The 24740-nt window shown below is 42.3% G+C and overlaps 2 protein-coding genes and 1 long non-coding RNA gene across 3 annotated transcripts; 2 read left to right on the top strand and 1 right to left on the bottom strand.

Annotated features, from left to right (window-relative positions):
* On the top strand, positions 1349 to 2829 carry LOC110436476. The gene is made up of 5 exons (XM_021463577.1): positions 1349 to 1580; positions 1910 to 2128; positions 2394 to 2440; positions 2599 to 2709; positions 2809 to 2829. The coding sequence occupies exons 1-5, from the start codon at positions 1568 to 1570 to the stop codon at positions 2827 to 2829; spliced, it is 411 nt and encodes a 136-aa protein (XP_021319252.1). The 5' UTR covers positions 1349 to 1567.
* On the top strand, positions 3252 to 4085 carry LOC110436627. The gene is made up of 2 exons (XR_002454439.1): positions 3252 to 3592; positions 3904 to 4085. It is a non-coding gene; the product is annotated as an uncharacterized LOC110436627 (long non-coding RNA).
* Positions 6892 to 8094, bottom strand: LOC8073007 (NDR1/HIN1-like protein 1). Its single transcript, XM_002447765.2, has 2 exons — positions 7684 to 8094; positions 6892 to 7581 (listed from the first exon to the last, which is right to left on the bottom strand). Exons 1-2 carry the CDS (start codon positions 7891 to 7893, stop codon positions 7126 to 7128), a joined length of 666 nt encoding a protein of 221 aa, XP_002447810.1. The 5' UTR covers positions 7894 to 8094; the 3' UTR covers positions 6892 to 7125.

The following is a 24740-nucleotide window of genomic DNA, read 5'->3' on the forward strand; positions in this document are numbered from 1 at the left end:
TCTAAAAAATCCAATGTTTGACTTGGTCAAACTAGGTCAAACTAGGCAATAAAAGACCTCAAATGAAAAAAATAAATACAACATAGTTAGATCTCATCAAGGTCTACCTTTGATACACAATACATTTTTGCATTTGGAAAAGTTACAGAAAACTCAGTTCACATGTTTTGAAAACCCAAGGCGTGGCTTGGTCAAACCTGGTCCAACGAGTGAGTAAATGACCTCAAATGAAAAACTTTTGAATACAAGGTAGATAGAGCTCATCAAGATACACATTCCATACATAGGACATTTTTGCATTTGAGAAAGTGTTTGTAAACTCTAGCCACAAAGTCTTGAATCACACATAGACTTTATGAAACTACATGCGGGACTTGTGGATTTAGAACTGCACTTTCTTAACGCTTTGACAAATACAAAAATATCCTATATATCAAATGTAGATCTTGATGAGTGGAACAAAATTGCTATTCATGACTTTCAGAGTTGGGGCCGTCTAGGGTCCCGAAAACGTGCGTGTAGCAGTGAAAATTTGAAAATTCAAAATTTTAGTGGTCCAAACCATCTCAGATGAAAAGTTGACCATTACAACAAATGTGTATCTTGATAAGGGGAACAAACTTTGTATTAATGACTTTTGCATCTGAGACCATCTCGGGTCCGGTCAAAGTGTATTTTGTCAAAAATCAAATGTTTGACTTGGTCAAACTAGGCAATAAAAGACCTCAAATGAAAAAAAATTGAATACAACATAGTTAGATCTCATCAAGGTCTACCTTTGAATACAACTTTTATGTTCATGACTTATTCAACTAAAATCATTTACTCTTTGAAAATGTTGTTTCAAGTTGAATTTTTCTGAAATTTAAATTTTGAGTTGATAAAACAAAGTTACATGAAAAGATGACCAAAATGAATGTTGTAGATCTAGAAAAGTTATAGAACTTTATAGTTGATAACTTTTTCATTTGAAATCATTTTGTCATGAAAAACTACGTTTAAATTTTTTGTATATTGAAATTTAAATTTTGAATTATTCAAACAAAGTCGGAAGGAGAAATGATCAAAACAAAAGTTATAGATCTCAATGATTTCTAAAAGTTTGTAGTTGAAGATTTTTTTATTTGAATCCATTTATAGTTTTAAAATTATGCATTATTTAATTTAGAGTTCATTTTTATTAACAAAGTATAATTCAGCCCATTCAACGAGTTTTGGAATGGCACTATACGGCCCGATGTATTCTAGCCGTTAGATGAACCCTTGATGAATTAGAGCCATTGGATCGAAGGCATGAATATATAAACACCTCCTCATCCCTCCCAAACCCTAACCTCTTTCTCTCTTTTCCTCACGCAACTGGTAGGTGACGGAGGCGGCGCGATGGCAGGGGTGCGGCCCCTTCGATGGCGTGGCCCCTCCGCGCCCTACTGGCAGGCTTGGAGCGGCTCGTCGGCTTGGAGATCCAAATTGCTGTGTGCGTGCTGCTGCGATTCCTTTTCAAGTTCAGGCTTCAGGCTCTAGCATTTAGAGGAGTCCAGAATCCAAATAGTCTCCACTCCACGACATGGCTGCTAATGGTGAGTTAGTACTAAACTTTAAACTAGAGGCTTTGAATCAGTGAATGTTCGGCTCCCTGTTAGTGTCAATGCATTGCTAATGGTCAATAAATTGCATTTCTTTGGTATTCATTAGTGTGATATATTCAGTTCCCTATTATTGTCAATGCACTGATATAGTAATTTTTCAGTAAGATTATTGTGACTACATGTTTACACACAGTTGATTCTTCACACATGGCTCTTATTATTAATTATTGTGTTATGTATTTTTCTAATAAAAAGGTTCTGTAACATGGGACATGGTGCTGATTATTGATTATTGTGATATGTATTTTTTATACACATAGTTGATTCTTCAGAGACTCCGGTTGGCACTGACAGTAATCAAAATTCAACACCTTCTACTCAAGAGGCAACCATGGAAGTAAAGACAAGAAGGAAATCTGAGGATATTGCACACAGTTCAGTGAAGGAGGAAAAAAAGAAGATCAAATGCATGTTCTGTAATGATATATTTGCAGGAGGCGGGATCCACCGTTTCAAGGAGCATTTAGCCAAATACCCAGGTAATGTGGCGGCATGTAAAAAGGTCGATCCTGAGGTTGAGCATGCAATGTTTCAAAACATTGAAGATTGGAATGGGAAGAAAAAGAAGACACAACAGGAGTTATTGTTATCATGTACTTAATGTTTTGAATTAAGAACATGTCATTCTATATGTACATATTTATAAATCTTTTTGTTGTCCAATTAAATTTGTGTTATTTATCATCAGTCAATTATTAATTATAACATATATATATATATACACACACACACATATGCGAGCAGATCCGCCGTCGGCGACATTGGCGGCCAGAGAGCTCCTCCGTACACAGGTGCATACTCTCTATCAATTCCATTGCATTTGTTTCCTTATATTGGATGAAGTGTAATTCATAAATCAGTTCATGGCCTAATTCATTTCTTGCTTTGCTTCTCAACTAGCAGTAAGTCTCTGTTTCGCGTTCACAGCATGACAACATTCGGCCTGCAGGGTACAAGCCGCCCTGAAGCTCCTGTGACGCTGCTCTGTCCACCTGCTATTGTTGTCAAGGTCGATGGACATGGAGGCCATGTCATTTCTCCTGTGGTTGCATGCCTCCAGGTAGAAGTAACAAGTGCTATAAACTTATTTTTTATGCAATTTACACTGCATACGTAATTGTAAATTATTTTACTTGAATATTTTTCAATTGTTTTGTAGATGAAGCCAAATCTATTATGAAATTTACACTTATTATGAAATTTACGCTATGTTGTTAAGTGTAAATTATAGTATTTCAAGGTATAAGTTTTGGTAGAAGCCACTGTTTTGATCTTCCTTCAGCATTTTTTTATCTTCTTTTGTTTTCTGCCTACTATAGAAAAAATTCTAGAATATTTTGATTTTTGCATTATGCTTTCATTTCCTTGGCTACTATAGAAATTTTTTGAAGATTTTGTATATTTGGATATGCATATATGGTTTATTCTTTGTAATTTTGTATATATATTCTGCCAGGGCCGGTTGATTTGGCCCCAAATCTCAACTGGTTGAGACACAGGGCGATTTGCTTTCTTGCAACTGCCCTTTGATTTGTTTTGATGTTTCAACCGGTTGAGACCTCTGCCTCGTTCAACCGGATGTCACGTAGACAGCCCCAGTTAGGGTAAATTTTGATATCTAGACTACTTTTTAGGTGATGTTGTAGTTCCTTACATTGGCTTTGAACATTCATGTTTGTTTGCCACCTCTCTTCTTTTCATGCGTTTTCCACAGCAGTACCAATCTATCCTTTCCACTTACTCTGACTTATTTTAAAATTTACACTAAACAGTTAGTGTAAATTCTTTGACATGGTAGTGTAAGTAGAGTTTAACCTAGGATTTTGTGATGAATTTTGTTCTAGAGTTTTGCTAAGCCTTGATTGTTTTTGCAGCTCTTCGGATTGGGCATTGCTTACTTCAGTTCATTCTAGTAGTGGACAGTGCAGGTTGACTACTACAAGGTGAGAAAATTTGGCTCAACGAAATGTTCATTAGTAGGTTTGACATATATGACTGATTGTGGTTTCAATTGGTTAGGTCAGTGGTTGAACACTAAATTGAATTTGATGTGTTTCATCCTTGTTTGAATTGTATCTGGACAATTTTTAATTTATTTAAGATTTTAATATCTACCTATTATAGAAAAAATCTGAAATATTTATTTTTTATTTTGTTTAATCTCATTTTGTCCCAATTTGCTAACTGTTTGGGTAAAAATGAATCCAAATCTCTTTATTAGACTTGCTTTTGATCTCTATCTTATATTACTCAGGTTAGAAGTGGTTTATTTTCTAGGGATGATGGAAAGGAAGGACCTGGTATTGCTACTTTGGTTTAAGCATAGTTAAATAATGATTTCTCTGTAACCATTAATAACATTCATAGTACGTGTTGTCATTGCAAGCTGTATAAATTGCTTCATTTTGTCAAATATTATTCATAGTATTTTAATCAGAGTGTTATAGCTGCAAACATCATTATATATATATATACTATTTGATTATTGTAATTTATATTTTTTTGGCTGAAAATTAACTGTAAGGGCGGCTCTAGATTAAGCCGCCCTTACTAATGCTCACAGTAAGGGCGGCTGGAAACACCAGCCGCTCTTACAGCGGACCACTGTAAGGGCGGCTAGTGTTGAACCGCCCTTACAGTGGAATCCACTGTAAGAGCGTTTGCATAAGGGCGGTTAGGCCAGCCGCCCTTACAGAGCTTATTTAGCCGCCCTTACAGTGCCTGACTGTAGTAGTGTATTGTATGATGTTTTTCATCGAAAGATGTTGAAAGTTTTATTTCTATCTATCTTAGTTAGTTAACTAGTAAGACAGATTTAGTTTGCTCTGAACTCTACTGTCCTTTTGGTTTTCTGATAATAAAAACAACGGTTCCGTCACTTCCTCCTATTAACTCTATGCGTGGAATCTGTTTTTAGGTTCTTTTGGTTATATGCTTGTTGTTTCCTCTCCGGTTCATATCATGTGGTAGTTTGCTAATGCTTATGTATGATATTATTATAAAAATAAATACATTTGATATAATTTCATCTTTATCTTGGTTAGCTATCCCTTCTATTTTTTATATATGTTAATTGATTTTGAGATAGGATATCTCATTTGCTCTGAATTTGAAATACGTGTATCAGCACGCAGTCACGAAAAAGAATTTGCTCTGAATTTAAAATATGTGCATTGGCATAGTCACGAAAAAGAAAATTCTTTGAATTTGGCTATATGCTTCTTTTTATTTCTCACATTAAGGTGGAGTTTCCTTGGTGCACAAGCCGTCGCCTCCTGTTTGTGTCACCATCTTATGCCATTGCCAAGAGCTCAATCTTTGGGTCATCTATGGCATTGTACAATGATGTATTCCTTATAAGAGATGCTAAGAGTTTGGTGTTTTTTCTTTGATGGCATAGTTAGAAGCAAGTTGTATGATATGAGTAATGAAGATGATGAAACACAACTGAAGAATACGCTGTCCTTGCAGAACTAGATATGCTTCACTACCATAAAATGGAGTATCCTTAAGGACTAGCACTCAAGTAAATGTAAAATCACCTTGGTGGTATGGGTTAGCACTCAAGAATATGCATCTCCTTTGAGGTTTCATACAATCTCCAATATAATGATATCTTTGAGGGTTGAATTTTGCCCCTCAAGAAAATTGTTAGCCACCATGGATATTTTTTTTTTGGTAGTGTTTTTTTTAATGACCAAAAAAACTGTGGTACATAGCTTTGAAGCATCTTTCCCGTCATCGTACTAGACATGTCCTTCTTAGAGACAAAGATTAGTGACCTTCTTTTAGTCCTCTTTAGTAGTAGAAGCAAAAACAAACTTTGTAGAACTAGACATCCGTAATTTTTATATTTCTAAATTCACTATTTGCAAAAATGTTTTTCAAAATCGAAAAGTTTGGAACTATATTTCTATCAACTGAAGTGGCAGGGGGGAATACATTCCACCATTTGAATTAGTGGAATTTTGGTTACTGCCATTTGAATTTGAAGAATTTATATTTTTTTCTGCCAGCGAACCTTGAAAACTTATAATGTTCATAGATGAATTCAGATGGAGAAAAACCACATAATCATTTGATACCTCAGTAACTGACATGAAATTAATATTTTAATTTGTATGTCTAAAGTTAAATTGAATCAAAGCTCGGCAGTGATGACATCCATCCAGACCAGAAAGGCCCGTTCCATTGTTTAGGCTCGCCTGATCTGGGCTTGAATCCTTTGTGCAGCCCATGATTACGTGGCGGTTGCGGCCCAATCCGCCTTCGTTCCTCTGGTTGGGGGCAGATCGCCAACGGATGATGGGCTTTCCCCCACTCTCTCTCTCCCTCAGTCCCTCGCATCTTTCCACCTGGGCCCTGGCGCACGCGCGCTGCCCCTGGAGCGCGTCGCCGTCCGGGCCGGGAGAAACTGCTCGCCTCTCGCCGTCGCACTTCCCAGGTGCGCCGCGCGCTGTGTGCTCGCGCTCTCGACCTGTGCCACTTCACTTGTGTCTTGTCAAGTGTCCGCGGGCGTGCGCCCGGTCGGTCGGTCTCGCTGCGACTGCGAGCCACGCGAAACGCGGCCAGCGCGCAGCCAGTGTCGGCGCGAGCTAGTTTTTCAGGCTCATAATACGAAATGGCGGTGGACGCCCAAGTTCGTTCGTCCTCTGGCTCTGGGGCGATGCATGCATGATTGCCCCGATCAGCCTCTCGCTCGCTCCATCAATCATCCGTCTGTTGATAATACCCAAGCCTCTGGGTTTTTTTAAAAAAAAAACTACAATTGTCCCCTTTTGCTACACACATACACAGCCGACGTGACGCGCGGCCAAACTATATGCCGATCATGTGCCCGACCTTGGCACGCAGATGCACGAGTAGTGTAGTATGGTGCTGGGTCGCTCTCAAATCCTGTGCTGTTTCCCTTTCAACGAGAGTCGTTTGCATTGTACGGGCCTTAGAAAACGGCACACGTACCTGCTTCTATATCTCGCGCTCGAAACTGCCGTCTCGTCCGTAAGTTAAGGCCGGGGACATGGCCATGTTACGCACAGCTCAATTGAACGCACAAAATTAAGGGAGGCGATATCGTATCAAGTACAGTAACTAACGACTAGTGGCATCAATTTTCATTGTACACTTGACTACTTGAGTGGAAATTTACTCTACATATATAGTAGTACTAGTTTTTTGAAACTAAATTGTGAGATTTTGTGTGCGCGCATAAAAAATTAAATATGGTAATACATGTAGCAAATGTACGACACATGTGTTGTATAGCTAGATAGAGCTAGCAGCTTATTAACTTATTATTCTGCACAAGTTCGGAAAGGGAAAATATATATAACAACATCATTTGCTACAAAAGAAGATTAATTGCTCGATCGATAGCTACTAGGCGTAATCGCGATCGCGATCGAGAGAGCGAGGTTGATCCTCATCATCGTACTAGCTAGTAGTACGAACGAACGCCCGTCGTCGTCGTCGCAACTCACACGTCGACAGTACAGTCGGCCGGGTGGGTGAACTTGAGCGAGACGGTGGTGTTGACGCCGGCGGGCACTCCGGACGCGGCGCTGGCGGCGAACGCGCCGCCGGCGACGGCGCTCCCGCTGGTGGCGAGCAGCGCGGGGCAGGTGACGAAGAGGTGGTAGCCGCCGGAGACCCAGCTGCCGACCTTCCACTTGACGCGCCCTTCCACCTTGACGTGGAGCAGCACGTACCCCGCCGCGATGTCCTGCTTCATGGCGTCCGCCACGTACTGCGCCACGGGCACCGCGTCGCCCGACATCACCGGCGACCACACCGACACGTCCTTGTGGCCCTGGTAGATGGACGGCATCGACACCGGCACCGTCACCGGCTCGTCCCGGTACGTCGTGAACGCGTCCAGCGTCTTGTAGTACACCCCCACCCGGTCGTTCGGGTTCCGCGACGCGATCGTCACCTGCAAAGAGGGTACCCGTGTGGGTTAGTTCGTCTTCTTCTCCGTCACGAAATCGGCCGGGGGTTCCAAATGCAGATGCACGTCGGTTAATTGGCGTGGTACCTGGAGGTCGAGGGAGAGAGCGGGGTCGCTGAGGTCGATGGAGCGGAGCTGCACGTCCTGGAGGTAGAAGGAAGGCTTGGAGGGGTGGAGGGCGAGGTAGATGACGAGCACGATGAAGCCGACGAGGGCGAAGAGCGTGAGGATGCAGGCGGCGATGGAGCCGCAGCAGCGGCGGAGGACCCAGTCGCGGTGGTGCTTCTCCTTGCTCATGGCGGCGAGACCGACGACGACCTGCTGCGGTGCTGGACTGGAGCTCAGCTGGCTGGGCTTGCCTTGCTAGCTTAGCACTGTGCGCGCATGTGGGCAGTGGAAGAAAGTGTGGCGCGAGTGGGAGTGGCCTTTTAATTACTCCAGCGGGTACACTAATAAAAACTACTAGTAGAAGAAGAGGAGGAGGTATGGTGAGGTGCGTGTTTTAAAAAAAGGGACTTTTGTTTTTGGGCTTATAGGGGCAGGGGATGGACGAAAGGTACAGCTCAACCGTAGAAGATTCTTCTGCTTCCTCCTGGGCCCCTTTGAGCATGGAGGTTTGCCTATCGGCTAGTGCATCTGCTCTGAGATCCGTGCTGGGCCGGTGGTTACTGGTTTAGTCCGGGGACTCTTGCTGCTGCTTGAGCTTCACTCCACCTCGCGCGGTTGGTCAACTGGGGAGGATTCTTGCATCGAGACCTTTTTGCATATGCACGTCGAGATTACAGGTTGACTCTCGATCGGCCGTATATTCCTCTGCCCTTGACCAGTGTCGCCGAAATACTCCAACTTTCACATAATTGGGGTGTTCTAACGAGCTTGATGAAGGCAATGGTCAAGCCAACACAGCCCATATCATCCCCCTTTTGTGTCATGTTGTGCCTACCATGGGGCGTGCCTTCGACCCAAGCATGATAAGAAACAACCATCGGTCTGTTGAGCTCATATATTTATGTCAATGCGCGATTACACAGTCGTATACTCGTATGAGTTTTTTTCGTGATCGGGTCATTCACCCGTCGTATGAGTTGGACGAGGACATGGCGTCACCACGCTGCCCTACACAGCTACTACCCGCCGAGAATGGCGCGGCTATGCCCCTATGCCACTAGGCCGCCGCCCTGAGATGGATAGGGTTGTACCCCTAGGCGTCGCCACATGTGCTAGTGGGGAGAAGTCAAGAAGGAAGGGGAGGGGAGTCAGCGATGGAGTACAACACGGATAAAAGGAGAGATGCAAACTGCAGGAGTGCAAAGAAAGGTGGTTGTCGAAGAGAAGGAAATGCAGAGAGAGTGAGGGCAACGATTGGATGTGAAGGGACGAGATTTGAGGACTGGAGTTAGGTTTCAGATATAAAAGGTGTTAAATAGGTTTTAGTGAGCCTATGCTTATCGAGCTAGATCTACATTGTCGTGTTGAGTGAACGGAAAAGGCACGGCATAGACATGACAAACAGTCGAGCTATGTTGTACCTAGCCACCTTGGCTATGGACTTTGCTGTCGAGGCGTGGATGTTTTGACCAACTATAAAACACACATCTATGCATCACTATTCACTAGCACTTGCTAGTAGTAAATCTCCAACAGTTTTCTAAATAAACTTGCTATTTCTTGTTTACTTGGCAAAATTAGAAAATAGCCACTCCAAGAGTTTGGTAAATGAGTTGCCATCTTTTGGCAACTTGCCATCCAGCAACACCGCGCGCCCATATTTGTCAACACCGCGCGTCCATGTTTTACTTGCTATCCAGCATATGTTTTAGAAATTATAAGATTTGACAAGTGAATTTTAGGAGACTTTTCTACGGTTGATCGGTCCCACTCCACACGGTGAGCTCCATAGTGTGGTAGTCGCGACGGGTCGTCACCCCTGAGGCGCAAAATGGCCACACGAGGCACACCATGGCTCCAGCATGGGGATGGGCGCCGGTGACGAACGCATGTGCAGCAGCACGCGGGAGGGATGATTTCGTTCTCGAGCGCCGCGGCGGGGGCCTAGAGCTGCGCGGCGCACAGCGATCCCGAGCGAGGGCCGGCCAGACGACGCGCCGGTCCGGAGGGCGTCGTCGGTGCACGCGCGCGCCCCCTCGTGCCGTCGCGTCGTGCGCGCACTACGGCGGGCGACGGATGGATGGATGGATCGCGCGCGGATTTGCCCGGCAAGCTCTCCGGTGGAGTCGGGAACTCTCGAGGGGTTGGTGCGGCGTAGCACGCAGCTTGCGTCGTCGACGGTTGCTACGTCGTGTCATGCGGCGGTGCCACGCGCGGGTGCGCAACCAAACAAGGGGAGGCGCATGACGCCCCTGCGTGCGCTCGGCCCTCCGTTCCTTATCCCACTCTCACCGACTGCCCTTCTGCCCTGTGCCCTATACCTTATGCGTTATGCCACGCACCACCTATTTCGGCGCACCAGCACGCATGTATGCCTGTCCCCTAACTAATCACTCGACTTTGCCTGCACAGGGGCTAACACAGCGTCAGCTCTAATCAGAATGAAAAAAAAGTCACACTGTGGTTCTATCCAGTAATAGTAAATCAAGGGAGGTCGAATTCACTCCTATTGGTGGATTATAATTAACGTGTGTTGTGGCACGTACATACATTCGTACGTACAATGCTCTTCTTTATGAATTCCTTTACGAAAAGCTTATTGGGATCAGAAAGCATCAGACGAGGCACACAACAAACGGGCTGTGGAAAGGGCTTTTGGATCGTTTCATTTACGTCCATTTCCTATGTTGTGTCTCCGTGAGTCAGCATGACTCGACAAAGGCCGTCTCTTTTGCCATTCCAAAAGAGAGAGAGAGAGAGAGAGAGGATCTGTTGGGTAAATTCAGGGCCGGAAAACCCCCCAGGAAACTAACCTATGTACCTCCTCCTCGGTAGTAATAAGAAGTGGGGGGCAAAAGGAGGCAGCCTGCAGCTCTTCTTTAGTCTTTACTCCTACATTGACTTAGCAAGGAAGTAAAATGAACCGGCCCGGGAGAGCTGAAACCACATCGCACACCATGCTATTTCCACGGAATTTTATCTGATTTTTGTCCACTAGTGATGATTGATTTCAGGAACACCAGCTTTCAGGCACAAAATAATTCAGAACAAAACAATAATTAAATAAATACAACAAGGCAGGAGCCGGATGCATCATCATCATATATATACATGCCACCTACCCTACCCTGCATCCAGGACCATAGAAAGAAGATACATACTTTTTTTTTTGAATAAACAAAGAAGATACATACATTAGATTCAGGACCATTAGAGTTTCCAAGTACAGAGCCAAGTGGTAACCAGACGATTCCTGCCACCGGTCTCTGCACATCTTATACGTACGGCCCGGGCTTAATCGCACGCCTGTTTTGTGTGATTGGAGTCTGTCACCTACCGTCCCATCTCTTTTGCTCTGTTTGGTAGTAAGCACTAAGCAGAGCTAGTCAGCTAGCATAGCAAAGCCGGCAAAAGAATCTGCCGCTCGCTGCCTGATGGAGTGTGGCATGCATCATGCATTTTACGGTTGGTAGAGGGAATTATTTGCGCCATTTTACGGTTGGTGGCGCAAAGGCGTAGAGAATTATTTTGATGGGCCTCAAGACCTCCATTATCTTGCGCTGGGAGGGTGAGGTTGGGCCACGGCCACCATACCATGTGTTTTGTAAACTAATCTAATCATGTACTATACTAGTATACTAGTTCAGGACCAGTTGGACTAGGCTTCTCGATCGCTTTGAAATGCGAGGTGGATGGACAGATGGTGTTGGTATTTCGAATGTCTGCGCTTTCGTTTTTTTTTTTGAGAATCTCAAACTTTATTAACTAGTCCGAGAATAAGAAGTACACACGCCTTTCGGCGGACTAATAAGCCAAACATGTCTACCAATTGTCTCAGGGAGCCTCTTGCTAGCCTATGAGCATCCCCATTAGACATCCGACCTTCATAAACAAACTCAACTGAAGTGAAACTGTCTCCTCGTGCCTTGATCTCTTGAATTACGTGGCCATAAGATCCAAAGCCTTTGCCTCGGATATTTCTAACAACTGTGATATTATCACAAGCCACCCTAATTTTTTGTAGCAACAAATCTGATGCGAGCGCAAGGCTCTCTCTACACGCTACTGCCTCCATGATTTCAGGATCAGAAATACCTTCAGTTACTACAACTGAAGCCCCAACAAACATGCCTGAGGAGTCTCTTGCCACTGCCGAAGCTGATGCCTTGCTCGAATTCTTCGATATGGCCGCATCGACATTTATTTTCATGACGCCCGCTGGCGGAGGGATCCATGGTGCCTTTTGTGCATTTTGGTGTTGATGACTTGCCCCTGGAGGAGCTGCCTGTTTCACAAGTTCTAGATCCGACATGAAACTTTTAACAAAACAGTGCGTGGACAGAGGGCTCTGAAAGGAATTCTCATAAACAGCTTGTCTCTTCGCGTACCAAATAGCCCACAAAGTAACTAGTACCCGTGTAAGATCTTCATGCTTCAAGGTAGTTATTATAGTATGTAGCCAACCTCGAGCATCCTGAGCCGGTATGGTGCATAAATGTTCAGTGATATCCTCCCTTTCCAAAGCCCATACACACTTTGCCATATGACAGTCTATCAAAGAATGTTTCCATGAGTCCAAAGCACCGCAAATGGCACAAGTGCTTTGTGCCTTCAAATTCCTATGATGCAAGACATCCCCAGAAGGAAGAGATTGTCTAGCTAATCTCCACAGGAACACCTTAATCTTCGATGGCACCTGGACATGCCACAACGCTGTCCATTCTTTCTCGTCTGCCTTAGTGCTTGATCTTCCCGCCACACTATCAGAGCAGGCCGTCATATTATTTTTCTTGAGTACTAGCATCCTATAAGCTGAACGGACTGTGAATATGCCATTTTTATCATAGTGCCAGGCCCAGAAATCACTTTGCCTCCGTGTGCTCAAAGGAATATTAACAATAGTTTCCTTATCCATAGGAGCAAAAAACTCATGTAGCTTTTGCATGTCCCATGACATTGTCGTAGAGTCAATAAGTTCACTAACCTTCGTGGCAGTGGCAGGCAGGGATTTCTTTTGAGAGGTCCATACAGAAGGAGAGAGACCTTTTTTTTTTGGCCAATCCGGTAGAGAGGGATTGCTCTGTTTGGTTAAGAGCCAGAAATGAGGCCCATGTCTAGAGCGCTGCATCCAGCAGCAGCAGGACACAGGCCAAGCAGCCCAACCTTACCAGCAGCCTAGCGGGCAAGCAGCACAACATGGGCTCGCCACCGCAACAGTGGGCCGGGCCGCGACTCTTTGTTGCGAGCAAAACGACAAAGAACCCAACTACATGATACATGATCACGTACACATCAAATCTTACAACACACATATAAAGCATTAATTATAGATAAAAAATAATTAATTATTTTTCTATTTATATTTAATGTCCATGTATATATTGTAAGATTTGATGTAATGAGGAATTTAAATTTTTTTTGATTTTTGGGTGTAACTAAATAAGGTGGTCCATTGGATGTAGGCTTGGGCTGATTGGTTTTCTGGGTGGCTTTGGGGGCCTGGCTTAAGGATGGCAACGAGACGGATTCGGATCGGGTGAAGTCTCTGTGCACCCGAACTCGAAACCCAAAATCGAGACCCGAAACCGCACCGAACACCGATTCGGGTGGTAACCGATCCCCAAAACCAAACCCATGGATACCCGAAACCCGAATGAATACCCGAAGCCCGCTTTCTATGGCAAAATAGTAATAGCAATAAGGACTTCCTATAAACATATAATGATATACACACACATACTTACATGTATAAACAAAAGATAATAAAAAATAAATACTTTAATAAGTTAGTTTAGAATAAATTTGATAATCTAAGTAAGCAAGTTATTATTAACATATTATAAAATATGAAATTTAATTCTAATGATTTATTTCGAATATCCATGGGACATCCACCGTGTAAAACCAAACCTAAAACCGAACCCAATAGGTTTCGGGGCCCTAAATGTGGGTGAAAAATTATCTCCAAACTTTAACCCACGACAACCGAAACCTACAAATATCCCACCCGAAACCACCCGCTGCCATCGTTAGCCTGGCTCCACCGTTGTAAAAGAACTCGTTTCTCGCGTGCCTCTGGCCAGTGCTGTGCAGCACGGGTGTTTCCCGTTGGCTTTGCTCGGTCACGCGCAAGCAGCCTGGCTATTGGTTGCATGCGCAAAACTTGATTGCCCAGGGCAGGATACGGGCTAGGTTGCTCTGAAACGAGAACTAAACACGCCTAAAATGTTTGGTGAGGCTGCATGGACGTATGAAAAAAAACCAAGATATTGTTTGGTTATTTGCACGAATAGATACAAATTGTTTAACGTGTGAGACTGATATGTTGGTCCATCACTGTTATCTTGTATCCACTCAGCCTAATCTAACACTGAAGCTCGACTTGAATGTATTCCGCTAGCCTGTATCTACTAATGTAAGCATACAGCTAACCAAACAGTTTTCTTATTCAGATTTATACGGCTCCACTCACATAGACGCTTGCTACTAGTAGTCGTTGTTTGTGTGAGGCCTTGTTTAGTTCCTTAGCTAAAAACTTTTTGGGTCTTGTAGCACTTTCATTTGTATTTGATAATTATTTTCTAAATATGAACTAACTAGGCTAGAAAGATTCGTCTCGCAAATTACAAACAAATGATACAATTAATTATTTTTTTATCTATATTTAATACTCCATACATATGTCACAAGATTCGATATGATAGAAAATATTATTATTTTTAAAAATTTAAATATAACTAAACAAGGCCTGACTTGCCAGACAAACATGGCCACGAGCCCGGCACCCATGAGAAAAATGGTGATCCAATTCAGAAACTTCCTGTAACACTCTGGTGTTAAGCAGACTAAAACGTGACATGTCATCATATGCACTGGCATTGCATCTAAGTTGATAACCTGATTATGCATTCACTAAAAACAAGTTTAATTTCTCATGCTTGTGCTTAGAGGATAAGGTGTGTTTAAATTTGAAACCATAGTTATGCTTTTATGTGATTAGTGTTTTTGTGCTCAAAAGGGTACTTTGGTGATTTTCTTGTTTAATAATTAAATTTTGGACCAAACCTTGGTATTATGTCTCAAAGGTGAATTTTGAACATGTGTCCAGTCATCATTGAGTTATAATTCCAAACTTGGTTGAAATTCAAGTAAATAATTTAAATAATTAAAAAAAACATATTTGGTCCCTTTTTGCATAGTTCAAAATCTAAAAAGAATTTGGTTATGCTTTAAAAAGCAAAGTTGCTCCATTTGTGATAAGGATCAACTTTGATGTATGACATTTTCAAGTTTTCATACAAAATCAAAAGTAATTTTGGAAATTCAGTTTTGCCCCTTTAAGCCTCTTTTTGGTTTTCAAACCCTAATTCAAAATCTAAGCATATTTTGTATATGTTGCAAAAATAAAAGATGTTCAGAATTTTATTCTAAGCATTTGATATTTTGACATATTTTTATCTTCTATTCAAAAATCCAAAGTAATTTTATAATTTCAGAAAGGGCATTTCGGGGAAAAGGAGGATATGCTCCTACCTCTGTTCATGGCGGTGGACATCCGAGTCTGGATCGGTGAATGCCAGCACAAGGCCACCGTTTTACCTCGTCCAAGCGCGTGCTCGCGTCCGTGGCAAGGCGGAGCAGCTGCTGGCGAAGTGGAGCGCGACGTGTCCCTTCCTCTTGCGCTCACCGACGCCATTTTGCCACCGGTGCGCCGAAGGACATCGTCCTTTCCAAATCCAAATTCGCCATAACCTTTGATCCATATCCAAATTCACCGTGGACCTATATTGGTCACCTCCTTGCGCATCTCCAGAGCCCACCTTTCCTTTCCCTTTCGCACTAGAGCACCGTAATTCGCTGTCTTCCTCTCCGCCGGCGACAGAGCGCCTCCGTGGGAGCTTCGTCGTGGCCAGGCCACTCCGTAAGGTTTTGGGTCGAGGTGAGAGACGTTGGAGCTTCGCCTTGCTGTCCTGCAACTCATGCTCTCTCTCTCTTTTTCCTTGGACGCGAGCAGGATCACCGGAACGACGCCGTTGAGCTCGGAGCGTCCGCCCGACGGCACCGCCTCCGTCGCCAACAGCTTCGGCTACCTCCCCGAGTCCCGCAATGTGAGCACCGTGCTCCTCAACCCACCCCGAACCTCCCTGTCTCATTCATTTGCGCTCACCGAGCCCCAGCGGCCGGTCTACGGATGACCGCCATGGCCGTCCGCCATTCGCGCGGCCGAGGTGGGAAGAAGGGGGTAGAGCGTGCTTAGAGCATAGCAGTGGAGTCGCGGGATCGACGCGAAGCTGTTGCGCACCCTAGCGCGAGCTCAGGCCTCGCCAGCGGCGGCCGGGACTGCGGCAAAGCCGCCGTGCGCGGAGAAGAGAGAGCTGACGGGTGGGGCTACCCCGTCAGCGACCGCGTGAGAGAGAGGGAGAGGGCGCAGCGCGTGGGCCGGCTTGGGCCGAGGCTAAACGGGCCGGCCGCAGTAGCACAGTGTTTGTTTCCTTTTTCTTTTATGCAAAATCATGATGTATATTTGATTTTGTATAATAAATTATTTGCTGATCCAAAAATTATGAAAATTTTTGTGTAGGTTCTATAAATTTATTGGGACACAGGAAAAATATTAGATTTTATTTTCTGATAGTTTGCAGGTATATATAAATTGCCTCTGTTTATTAATAAATAAATCTTCCATGATTTTTAATAATTTATGGGTACATCGAAAAATCATGAAATTTGACATATGAACTTGTGTTACTGTTATCTAGCTTCAGGAATAATTTCAACTCTTTTTGATAAAGCATGATATCTTCCATAATAAAGCTATTTAAAATGATTATAAAAGAAATAGAAATAATTAATCCCTTTAGGATTTGAGTGATATTTTGGATTGATTGACAACCAGTGGTTACTTAGCATGATATGCTCCCTGGTTATGGATTATTTCATATAAATGATCTTTGTTGTCTGATAACTACACAGCCTCGCTTAATAAAGATGATAAAACTTGCTTAGTAGTAATCTATGCTTTGATAGCTAAGTTAGTTATTTCTATACCGTGAAGGTAAGTTGCACTCGAGGTAGTTATGTTTGTTGTTATCATCCAAGAACATGTAACCTGTCTTTATCATGTCATGAGCATCTAATTGATCATGCATATGCACTTCTACGTGTAGACTACACTCCAGAGGAATCTGATCCTCAGTGGGTTGCTTCTGAGTTTGTGGATCCATCTGGTTTTGCTGAGTTGTCGGACTTCCCTTCCGGCCAAGGCAAGCCCCGGACATTAAACCCTATCCTTGTATTTTCATAAAGTTATTTATATCACTTGAGTTAATATGATGCATTAGGTGAATAGGAGTTGAGTGAATCCTATTTGCTGCATTATCTACCTTGATGATTTCAATATTAACCTTGATACTTGTTTTATGAAAATACTTAGTATGCTTAGCCCTGCTTATTAGATAGGTTTTCATATGAGAAAGTTTGAAGGGTTGTTGTGGAATACTTTTATGGTTAATAATGTTTAAACTTGAGACCGGTCGGTGGACTTGCTTTAAGAATGGAGTCTTAAAGTAGTGTCTCCAACTGTGTCGATTAAGGACCGTTCCGTTGGTGGCCTGCTGTGATTGAGACCTTTGAGTACAGCCCACATGCGATGGTACTGAATCCCCAGCTGCGTTTAATCGATTCGAATCGCCGTGTTTCCTCGGATATGGAGCCTCAATCCTCACCCCATCATCGTAGTAGTAAACAAACTTTAGTATAAGAAAGAGGTGGTTTGCTTATGAAAGTTTGATAATAATTTTAGTTAGTCATAAATAATGATCTTGAGTTAAAACTTGAAAGTAGGTTTTACTCTTAGTAAGCTTTTATACAAAAGAAATGTTTTGATCCTGCTAAAGCCTTGCTTTGAATCCTTATAGCCTGCATACCTGAGTTTTCACCTCTTTTCTAGTCGGTTAAGTCTTGTTGAGTACTTTTGTACTCAGGGTTTATTAACCCATGTTGCAGGTGAACCTTGTGATCAACCTTTTGATGGTCGTTGTTTCTTCACTCTTGTGGAGGAGAGTGATGATGATGAATCTGATGTGTGACCTTGGGCAAGTAAAGCTTGTTGTGTGACTTATGGTATATGTAATATAAAGTTCCGAACCTTTTATGTACTAAACACTTATGGTTTGTAACCTTTGGACTTAAGTTTCAATCTATGTTATATAACCTTTCCGCTTTTACTCTGATTTATCTTATCTATGAAATGTTGTAATACTGTAATGCTTAATGAGGGAATTCCTGGAAAGAATCTAACGTGGATGATTCGGGTTTCCCGAGGACACCCGACAGACTTCTTGAGTCATTTGGAACTCGTGCACGCCGATCAGAAGTCTTTGAGACAATGATGGGTGCATGTGGGCCACTTAATTCAGGAGGTTCTGCCACAGCTGGTATCAGAGCAGGTTCCCCTTAGAAAGTATAACAGTATTCATTTTGAAAACTTCAAAAGCTTTTGAGTCAAACTAAATTTCAAATTAGTTTGAGTCCAAATTGCTTCTAAGCTTGTCTTATGCTTCTAACTTGTCTCAAATCATTCTTTAGACTTATCCTTCTATCTAAATGGATATGTTCTTAGTATAATTATGGTGATATTTATATATAAGGAACGATGCTTATAATATTGCCCTATTTATGAAAAGAAAGTTTATGCACTTTTATGTTAAGTGACTAATTTAAAGTTAATTATTTGTTTGATGTATGCTTTGTTCGTAAGTACGTTTCATGCATCATTATTGATAACATGTAATTAACTTTCCTCCTTAAAGTTGTTAATAATTAGAGGTAATATGTCTATCTAATTATAGAACTCTATCCTTTAACCTTGGAACATATATAGTTCTAATATTCAAAATAAAAATATTTTGGCAGATGGCTCGTACCCGCCTAACCGCTCGCAAGCCAACCGGAGGTCGTGTCCCAAGGCACCAGTTGGCATCAAGGGATCCGCCACCCTCCGACAGCAGCGACAGCAGCACTGATGACGCCAGCGACGGAAATGGGAGTGACACTAGCGGAGGTCCTCCTTCGCCAAGGACCTACAGGCTTATGAAGAATGATATGCGCCTGATGCTCACTGACAACATCAACCTGGAAGTTCATCTGTACCATCTGGCGGGGTATGTGGTCAATCTTGAGGCCTATACCAACATCCTCCATGAGGAGGTGCACCTGCTACATAATGACCTCAACCCACCCGAGGCTCCTGAAGCAGCAGAGGAAGGACCAGTTGTCATCCAAGTAGATAGTGATACTTCTGAGGATGAAGCAGAGGAGCCGGAAATTCCAGCTCCAGATGAGGATGTTAACAAAAGTGGCTCGGACATGGATGATGACTAGGGGTTGAGTAGGCAAGAAGTATAACATAGTGTGATCTTCTGACTTTGTAACTTAGTTAGTCAGAAAACCTCTAGTATGGGTAGTTGTGTAAAATAGTGGTTTCAGTAGTCCTGCCCAAGAGCGGACTTGTATGATAAATAAGAGGAACGTGTTTGTGTTATGTATGTCATGATGTATGATGGTTAAGTAAGAACGTTAATCAAAGTATGATGTGTTTTTAAACAGATGCCTGCTAACAACCATGGAGCTAGTTTTCTTCCCAGGGTGGGGATGATTTTCCTAATGCACCACCAGTTCCACCCTCTTTGGCTGATGCAATTGCAGCATTGGTCAATGCAACAACTCTGTTAGCACAGAACCAGAATGTTGGTCAGCGTGGCCGTGGTCGCAATAACCGAGAAGAAACCACATATGTTGACTTCACAGATACCCGTCCCCCAGTATTCACAAAAGCTGATGAACCTCTTGAAGCTGATGATTGGCTTCGCACCATGGAGCAAAAGTTCAGTCTCATCAACTGTACTGAAACCCAGAAGCCAGCTTTCGCAGCTCAGCAGCTGAGAGGAGGCGCAGGGGTTTGGTGGGCAAACTTACTGGCTGTTCAACCAGCCCGCCACCGAATCACTTGGGGAGAATTTAAGGAAGCCTTCAGGGCTCATTACATTCCCGATGGAGTTATGAAAATGAAGCTTGAAGAGTTCTTAGCTCTCCGTCAGGGGGATGAGCTAGTCATGCAGTATATTGGAAAGTTTAATCATCTATCCCAATATGCATTTGAGCAAGTCAACACTGATGAAAAGAAGAAGGCATGTTTCATGAGGGGCTTGAATACAAAGCTTCAACTAATGATGGCATCGTGTGGCAATATATCTTATCATGAGGCAGTGAACATCGCTATCTCCAGTGAAGAAAAGAACCGCAAACATAAGGAGGCTAAGAAGAAGAAGGGGATTGTCTCAGGGTCCGGATCATCTGGCGGCAACAAGAAGCGCCAGAGGCTCGTATATCATCCAGCTCAGCAGTTCCGCCCATCTTATCGTCCTTCTTATCATCCACCTCAGCAGCAGAATATGCAGAGGAGTTTTGCAAGGCCGGCAATGCCGTTCAATGTTCAACGTCAGCCAAATGTTCCTGCTATCCGTCCGCTAGTGCCACAAGCTGCAAACAACCCTTGTTACAATTGTGGGAAGAGTGGGCATTTTGCTCGTGATTGCCCATACCCAAGGCAAAATGTTCCAAATGTCAATGCACCAAGGCCAGTTGGAAATCAGCAAACAAATCAAAACAAAGGTAATGCCCAGAATCAGCAGAAGGGTAAGGGTACTCAGAAAACAGGAAGGGTTTTCCACACTCAAATTGAAGCTATACCTGAAGGAGAACCAGTGATGCTTGGTATGTTCCCTGTTGCCCAACACCGAGCGCTTACACTTTTTGATTCTGGTGCATCACATACTTTCATGAATAGAACATTTGCGGAAAAGCATAATATACCTATTGGTGCAACCAAAGATGAGTTCTTTATACAGTCACCTGGGGGTCGACTATGCACTAAGGAAATGGTATATCAGGTACCAATAGACTTGGGTGGATATATATTTCCAACATCCATGATAGTGTTAAAAGATCCAAGTATAGATGTAATCTTGGGTATGAACTGGATGAACCAGAGAGGTGCAGTTATAGACACCTTAAATAGAACCATCAAGGTCAACTTACCTAATAGCAAGTCTCAACTTCTTATCCATCTTCCTACCCTTAAGAGAGCAGTTGAGCAAGTATGTGCTATCTCTGTCAAGGAAATCAAGGACATTCCAGTGGTCTGTGAGTTTCCTAATGTGTTTCCAGAGGATTTACCTGGTCTGCCACCTGATCGTGATGTGGAGTTTGAAATAGAGCTCAAGCCAGGGACAACACCAATATCCAGAAGAGCTTATAGAATGCCACCAAAAGAATTAGCAGAATTGAAAACTCAGTTGCAAGAATTGATGGATAAAGGTTTCATTCGACCTAGTTCATCACCATGGGGTTGTCCGGCAATCTTTGTGAAGAAAAAGGACAATACCTTGAGACTATGTGTGGATTATCGTCCTTTGAATTAAGTAACAATCAAGAATAAGTATCCTTTGCCCCGTATTGATCTTCTCTTTGATCAACTAACTGGTGCTAAGGTATTTTCGAAGATAGACTTGAGATCTGGGTATCATCAAATTAAAATCAAACCAGAAGATGTTCCGAAAACAGCATTCACTACCAGATATGGTCTGTATGAATATCTGGTCATGTCTTTTGGTCTGACCAATGCCCCAGCACATTTCATGTACTTGATGAATTCAGTGTTCATGCCAGAGTTAGATATTTTCGTGGTTGTATTCATTGATGACATTCTCATCTATTCCAAAACTAAAGAAGAACATGAAGAGCATCTCAGGATAGTGTTGACTCGCCTGAGAGAACATCAGTTATATGCTAAGTTTAGCAAGTGTGAATTCTGGATAGATGAAGTTCAATTTTTGGGTCATGTCCTGTCAGCTGAAGGTGTTGCAGTAGATCCAAGCAAAGTTCAGGAAGTTCTTGACTGGAAGTCACCAACTTCAGTACATCAAGTTCGAAGTTTCTTACGATTGGCGGGGTATTATCGCAGATTTATCCCTGACTTCTCCAAGATCTCTAAACCAATGACAACACTGCTAAAGAATGATACTAAGTTTGTGTGGTCATCCGAATGTGAAGAAGCTTTTCAGACTCTGAAAAAGTTGTTGACCACTGCACCAGTGCTAGCTCAACCTGATATTGAAAAATCTTTTGATGTGTATTGTGATGCTTCAGGCAAAGGCATTGGGTGTGTACTGATGCAAGAAGGCAGAGTCATTGCCTATGCTTCACGACAGCTTAAGCGTCATGAAGAGCATTATCCAACACATGATCTAGAGTTGGCAGCTGTAGTTCATGCTCTGAAGATCTGGCGACACTATTTGTTGGGTAATACTTGTCACATATACACTGATCATAAGAGCTTGAAATATATCTTCACTCAGTTAGAATTGAATATGCGTCAGAGAAGGTGGTTAGAACTGATAAAAGATTATGATATTGAAGTACACTATCACCCAGGCAAAGCCAATGTAGTGGCAGATGCACTCAGTCGAAAGAGTCATTGCAATTGTCTGGAAGTCAAGCCTATAGACCTTACCTTGTGTTATGAATTTGAAAAGTTAAGCCTTGAAATGATTCCGCAAGGAAGCCTTGCAAATGTGACAGTTCAATCATCTATCAAAGATCAGATTATTACAGCTCAGAGAGAAAATAAGGGTATGATCTTTTTGAAAGGAAAGATTCAGTTTGAGCAGAATTCCAAGTTCAGAATAGATGAAGCTGGAGTGATTTGGTTCAAGGATCGTTTAGTAGTTCCAAAAGTCCATGAACTCAGAAAACAAATTCTTGATGAAGCTCATGCAACAAGATTTTCAATCCATCCAGGCAGTAATAAGATGTATCATGATCTGAAACAAAGGTTCTGGTGGACTAAGATGAAGCTTGAAATTGCTAGTTATGTGGCTAGATGCGATACTTGTCAAAAAGTGAAAGCAGTTCATCTTAGGTCTGCTGGAGAATTGCAACCATTGCCAATTCCATCTTGGAAGTGGGATGACATTAGTATGGACTTCATAGTGGGTCTACCCAGAACATCGAAAGGGTTTGATTCCATATGGGTCATTGTTGATCGTCTGACCAAATCAGCCCATTTCATTCCTGTAAGAAAGAAGTATCGAGCTTCCATCTATGCTAAGATATACTTTAACAGAATTGTGAGTTTACATGGTATTCCAAAGACTATCGTATCTGATAGAGGGACACAATTTGTAAATGCTTTCTGGAAGCACTTACATAAGTCCTTGGGTACCAAACTTCTGCATAGTACAGCTTATCATCCACAGACTGGGGGTCAGACTGAAAGAGTCAATCAGATCTTAGAAGATATGTTAAGATCTTGTGTGCTCAGTTATTTAGAGAAGTGGGATGAATGTTTGCCTTTAGCAGAATTCTCTTACAATAATAGTTATCAAGAAAGCATTAAGATGGCACCATTTGAAGCTCTATATGGCAGAAGGTGCAGAACACCTTTAAATTGGTCTGAACCTGGAGAACATAGTCTCTTCGGGGTTGACTTAGTCAAAGAAGCTGAAGAGAAAGTCAGGCTCATTCGAGAGAACATGAAGATAGCACAGTCCAGGCAAAAGAGTTATGCTGATAAGAGACGTCGATCTCTTATCTTTGAGGTTGGTGATTATGTATACCTCAAAGTGTCACCTATGAAAGGAGTCACTCGATTTGGAGTAAAAGGAAAGTTGGCACCTCGATATATAGGTCCATATCAAATCCTTGAAAGATGTGGAAAGGTGGCATATCGTCTCGAGTTGCCACCACAGTTATTATCAGTTCACAATGTGTTCCATGTCTCTCAGTTGAAGAAATGTCTTCAAGTGCCTGATCATATCATTCATGTTGAAGAGATTGAATTAGAGCCTGATCTGACATATTCAGAGTATCCTATCAAGATTCTGGATCAAAAAGATCGAGTCACTCGTAGAAGAACTATCAAATTTTACAAAGTGCAATGGAATCAACATACCGAAGATGAAGCCACATGGGAGTCAGAAGAGTTTCTCTTAGAAAGTTTTCCTGAGTCCCTTTCGTCTGTCTTATCCTTGTAATCTGTAAGTGTTATGATCTACCCCTGTTTTTGTAAAGGTTGGTAATAGAAATGCTTGTCAAACTTCTTTTTCCATTAGTTAGCCTTCAAGTTAAATCTCGGGACGAGATTTCTTTAAGGGGGAAAGAGCTGTAACACTCTGGTGTTAAGCAGACTAAAACGTGACATGTCATCATATGCACTGGCATTGCATCTAAGTTGATAACCTGATTATGCATTCACTAAAAACAAGTTTAATTTCTCATGCTTGTGCTTAGAGGATAAGGTGTGTTTAAATTTGAAACCATAGTTATGCTTTTATGTGATTAGTGTTTTTGTGCTCAAAAGGGTACTTTGGTGATTTTCTTGTTTAATAATTAAATTTTGGACCAAACCTTGGTGTTATGTCTCAAAGGTGAATTTTGAACATGTGTCCAGTCATCATTGAGTTATAATTCCAAACTTGGTTGAAATTCAAGTAAATAATTTAAATAATTAAAAAAAACATATTTGGTCCCTTTTTGCATAGTTCAAAATCTAAAAAGAATTTGGTTATGCTTTAAAAAGCAAAGTTGCTCCATTTGTGATAAGGATCAACTTTGATGTATGACATTTTTCAAGTTTTCATACAAAATCAAAAGTAATTTTGGAAATTCAGTTTTGCCCCTTTAAGCCTCTTTTTGGTTTTCAAACCCTAATTCAAAATCTAAGCATATTTTGTATATATTGCAAAAATAAAAGATGTTCAGAATTTTATTCTAAGCATTTGATATTTTGACATATTTTTATCTTCTATTCAAAAATCCAAAGTAATTTCATAATTTCAGAAAGGGCATTTCGGGGAAAAGGAGGATATGCTCCTACCTCTGTTCATGGCGGTGGACATCCGAGTCTGGATCGGTGAATGCCAGCGCAAGGCCACCGTTTTACCTCGTCCAAGCGCGTGCTCGCGTCCGTGGCAAGG

The sequence above is a fragment of the Sorghum bicolor genome, chromosome 6 (assembly GCF_000003195.3).
Source record: "Sorghum bicolor cultivar BTx623 chromosome 6, Sorghum_bicolor_NCBIv3, whole genome shotgun sequence".
Classification (NCBI taxonomy): domain Eukaryota; kingdom Viridiplantae; phylum Streptophyta; class Magnoliopsida; order Poales; family Poaceae; genus Sorghum; species Sorghum bicolor.

Excerpts from the sequence above, each read along its gene's own strand:
- LOC8073007 (XM_002447765.2), bottom strand. The coding sequence starts at position 7,893 with ATGAGCAAGGAGAAGCACCACCGCGACTGGGTCCTCCGCCGCTGCTGC. Across the intron at positions 7,582-7,683 it reads CTCTCTCCCTCGACCTCCAG|GTGACGATCGCGTCGCGGAA; the intron begins GTACCACGCCAA and ends CCCTCTTTGCAG.
- LOC110436476 (XM_021463577.1), top strand. Across the intron at positions 2,129-2,393 it reads GCATTTAGCCAAATACCCAG|ATCCGCCGTCGGCGACATTG; the intron begins GTAATGTGGCGG and ends ATATGCGAGCAG. Across the intron at positions 2,441-2,598 it reads GAGAGCTCCTCCGTACACAG|GGTACAAGCCGCCCTGAAGC; the intron begins GTGCATACTCTC and ends TTCGGCCTGCAG.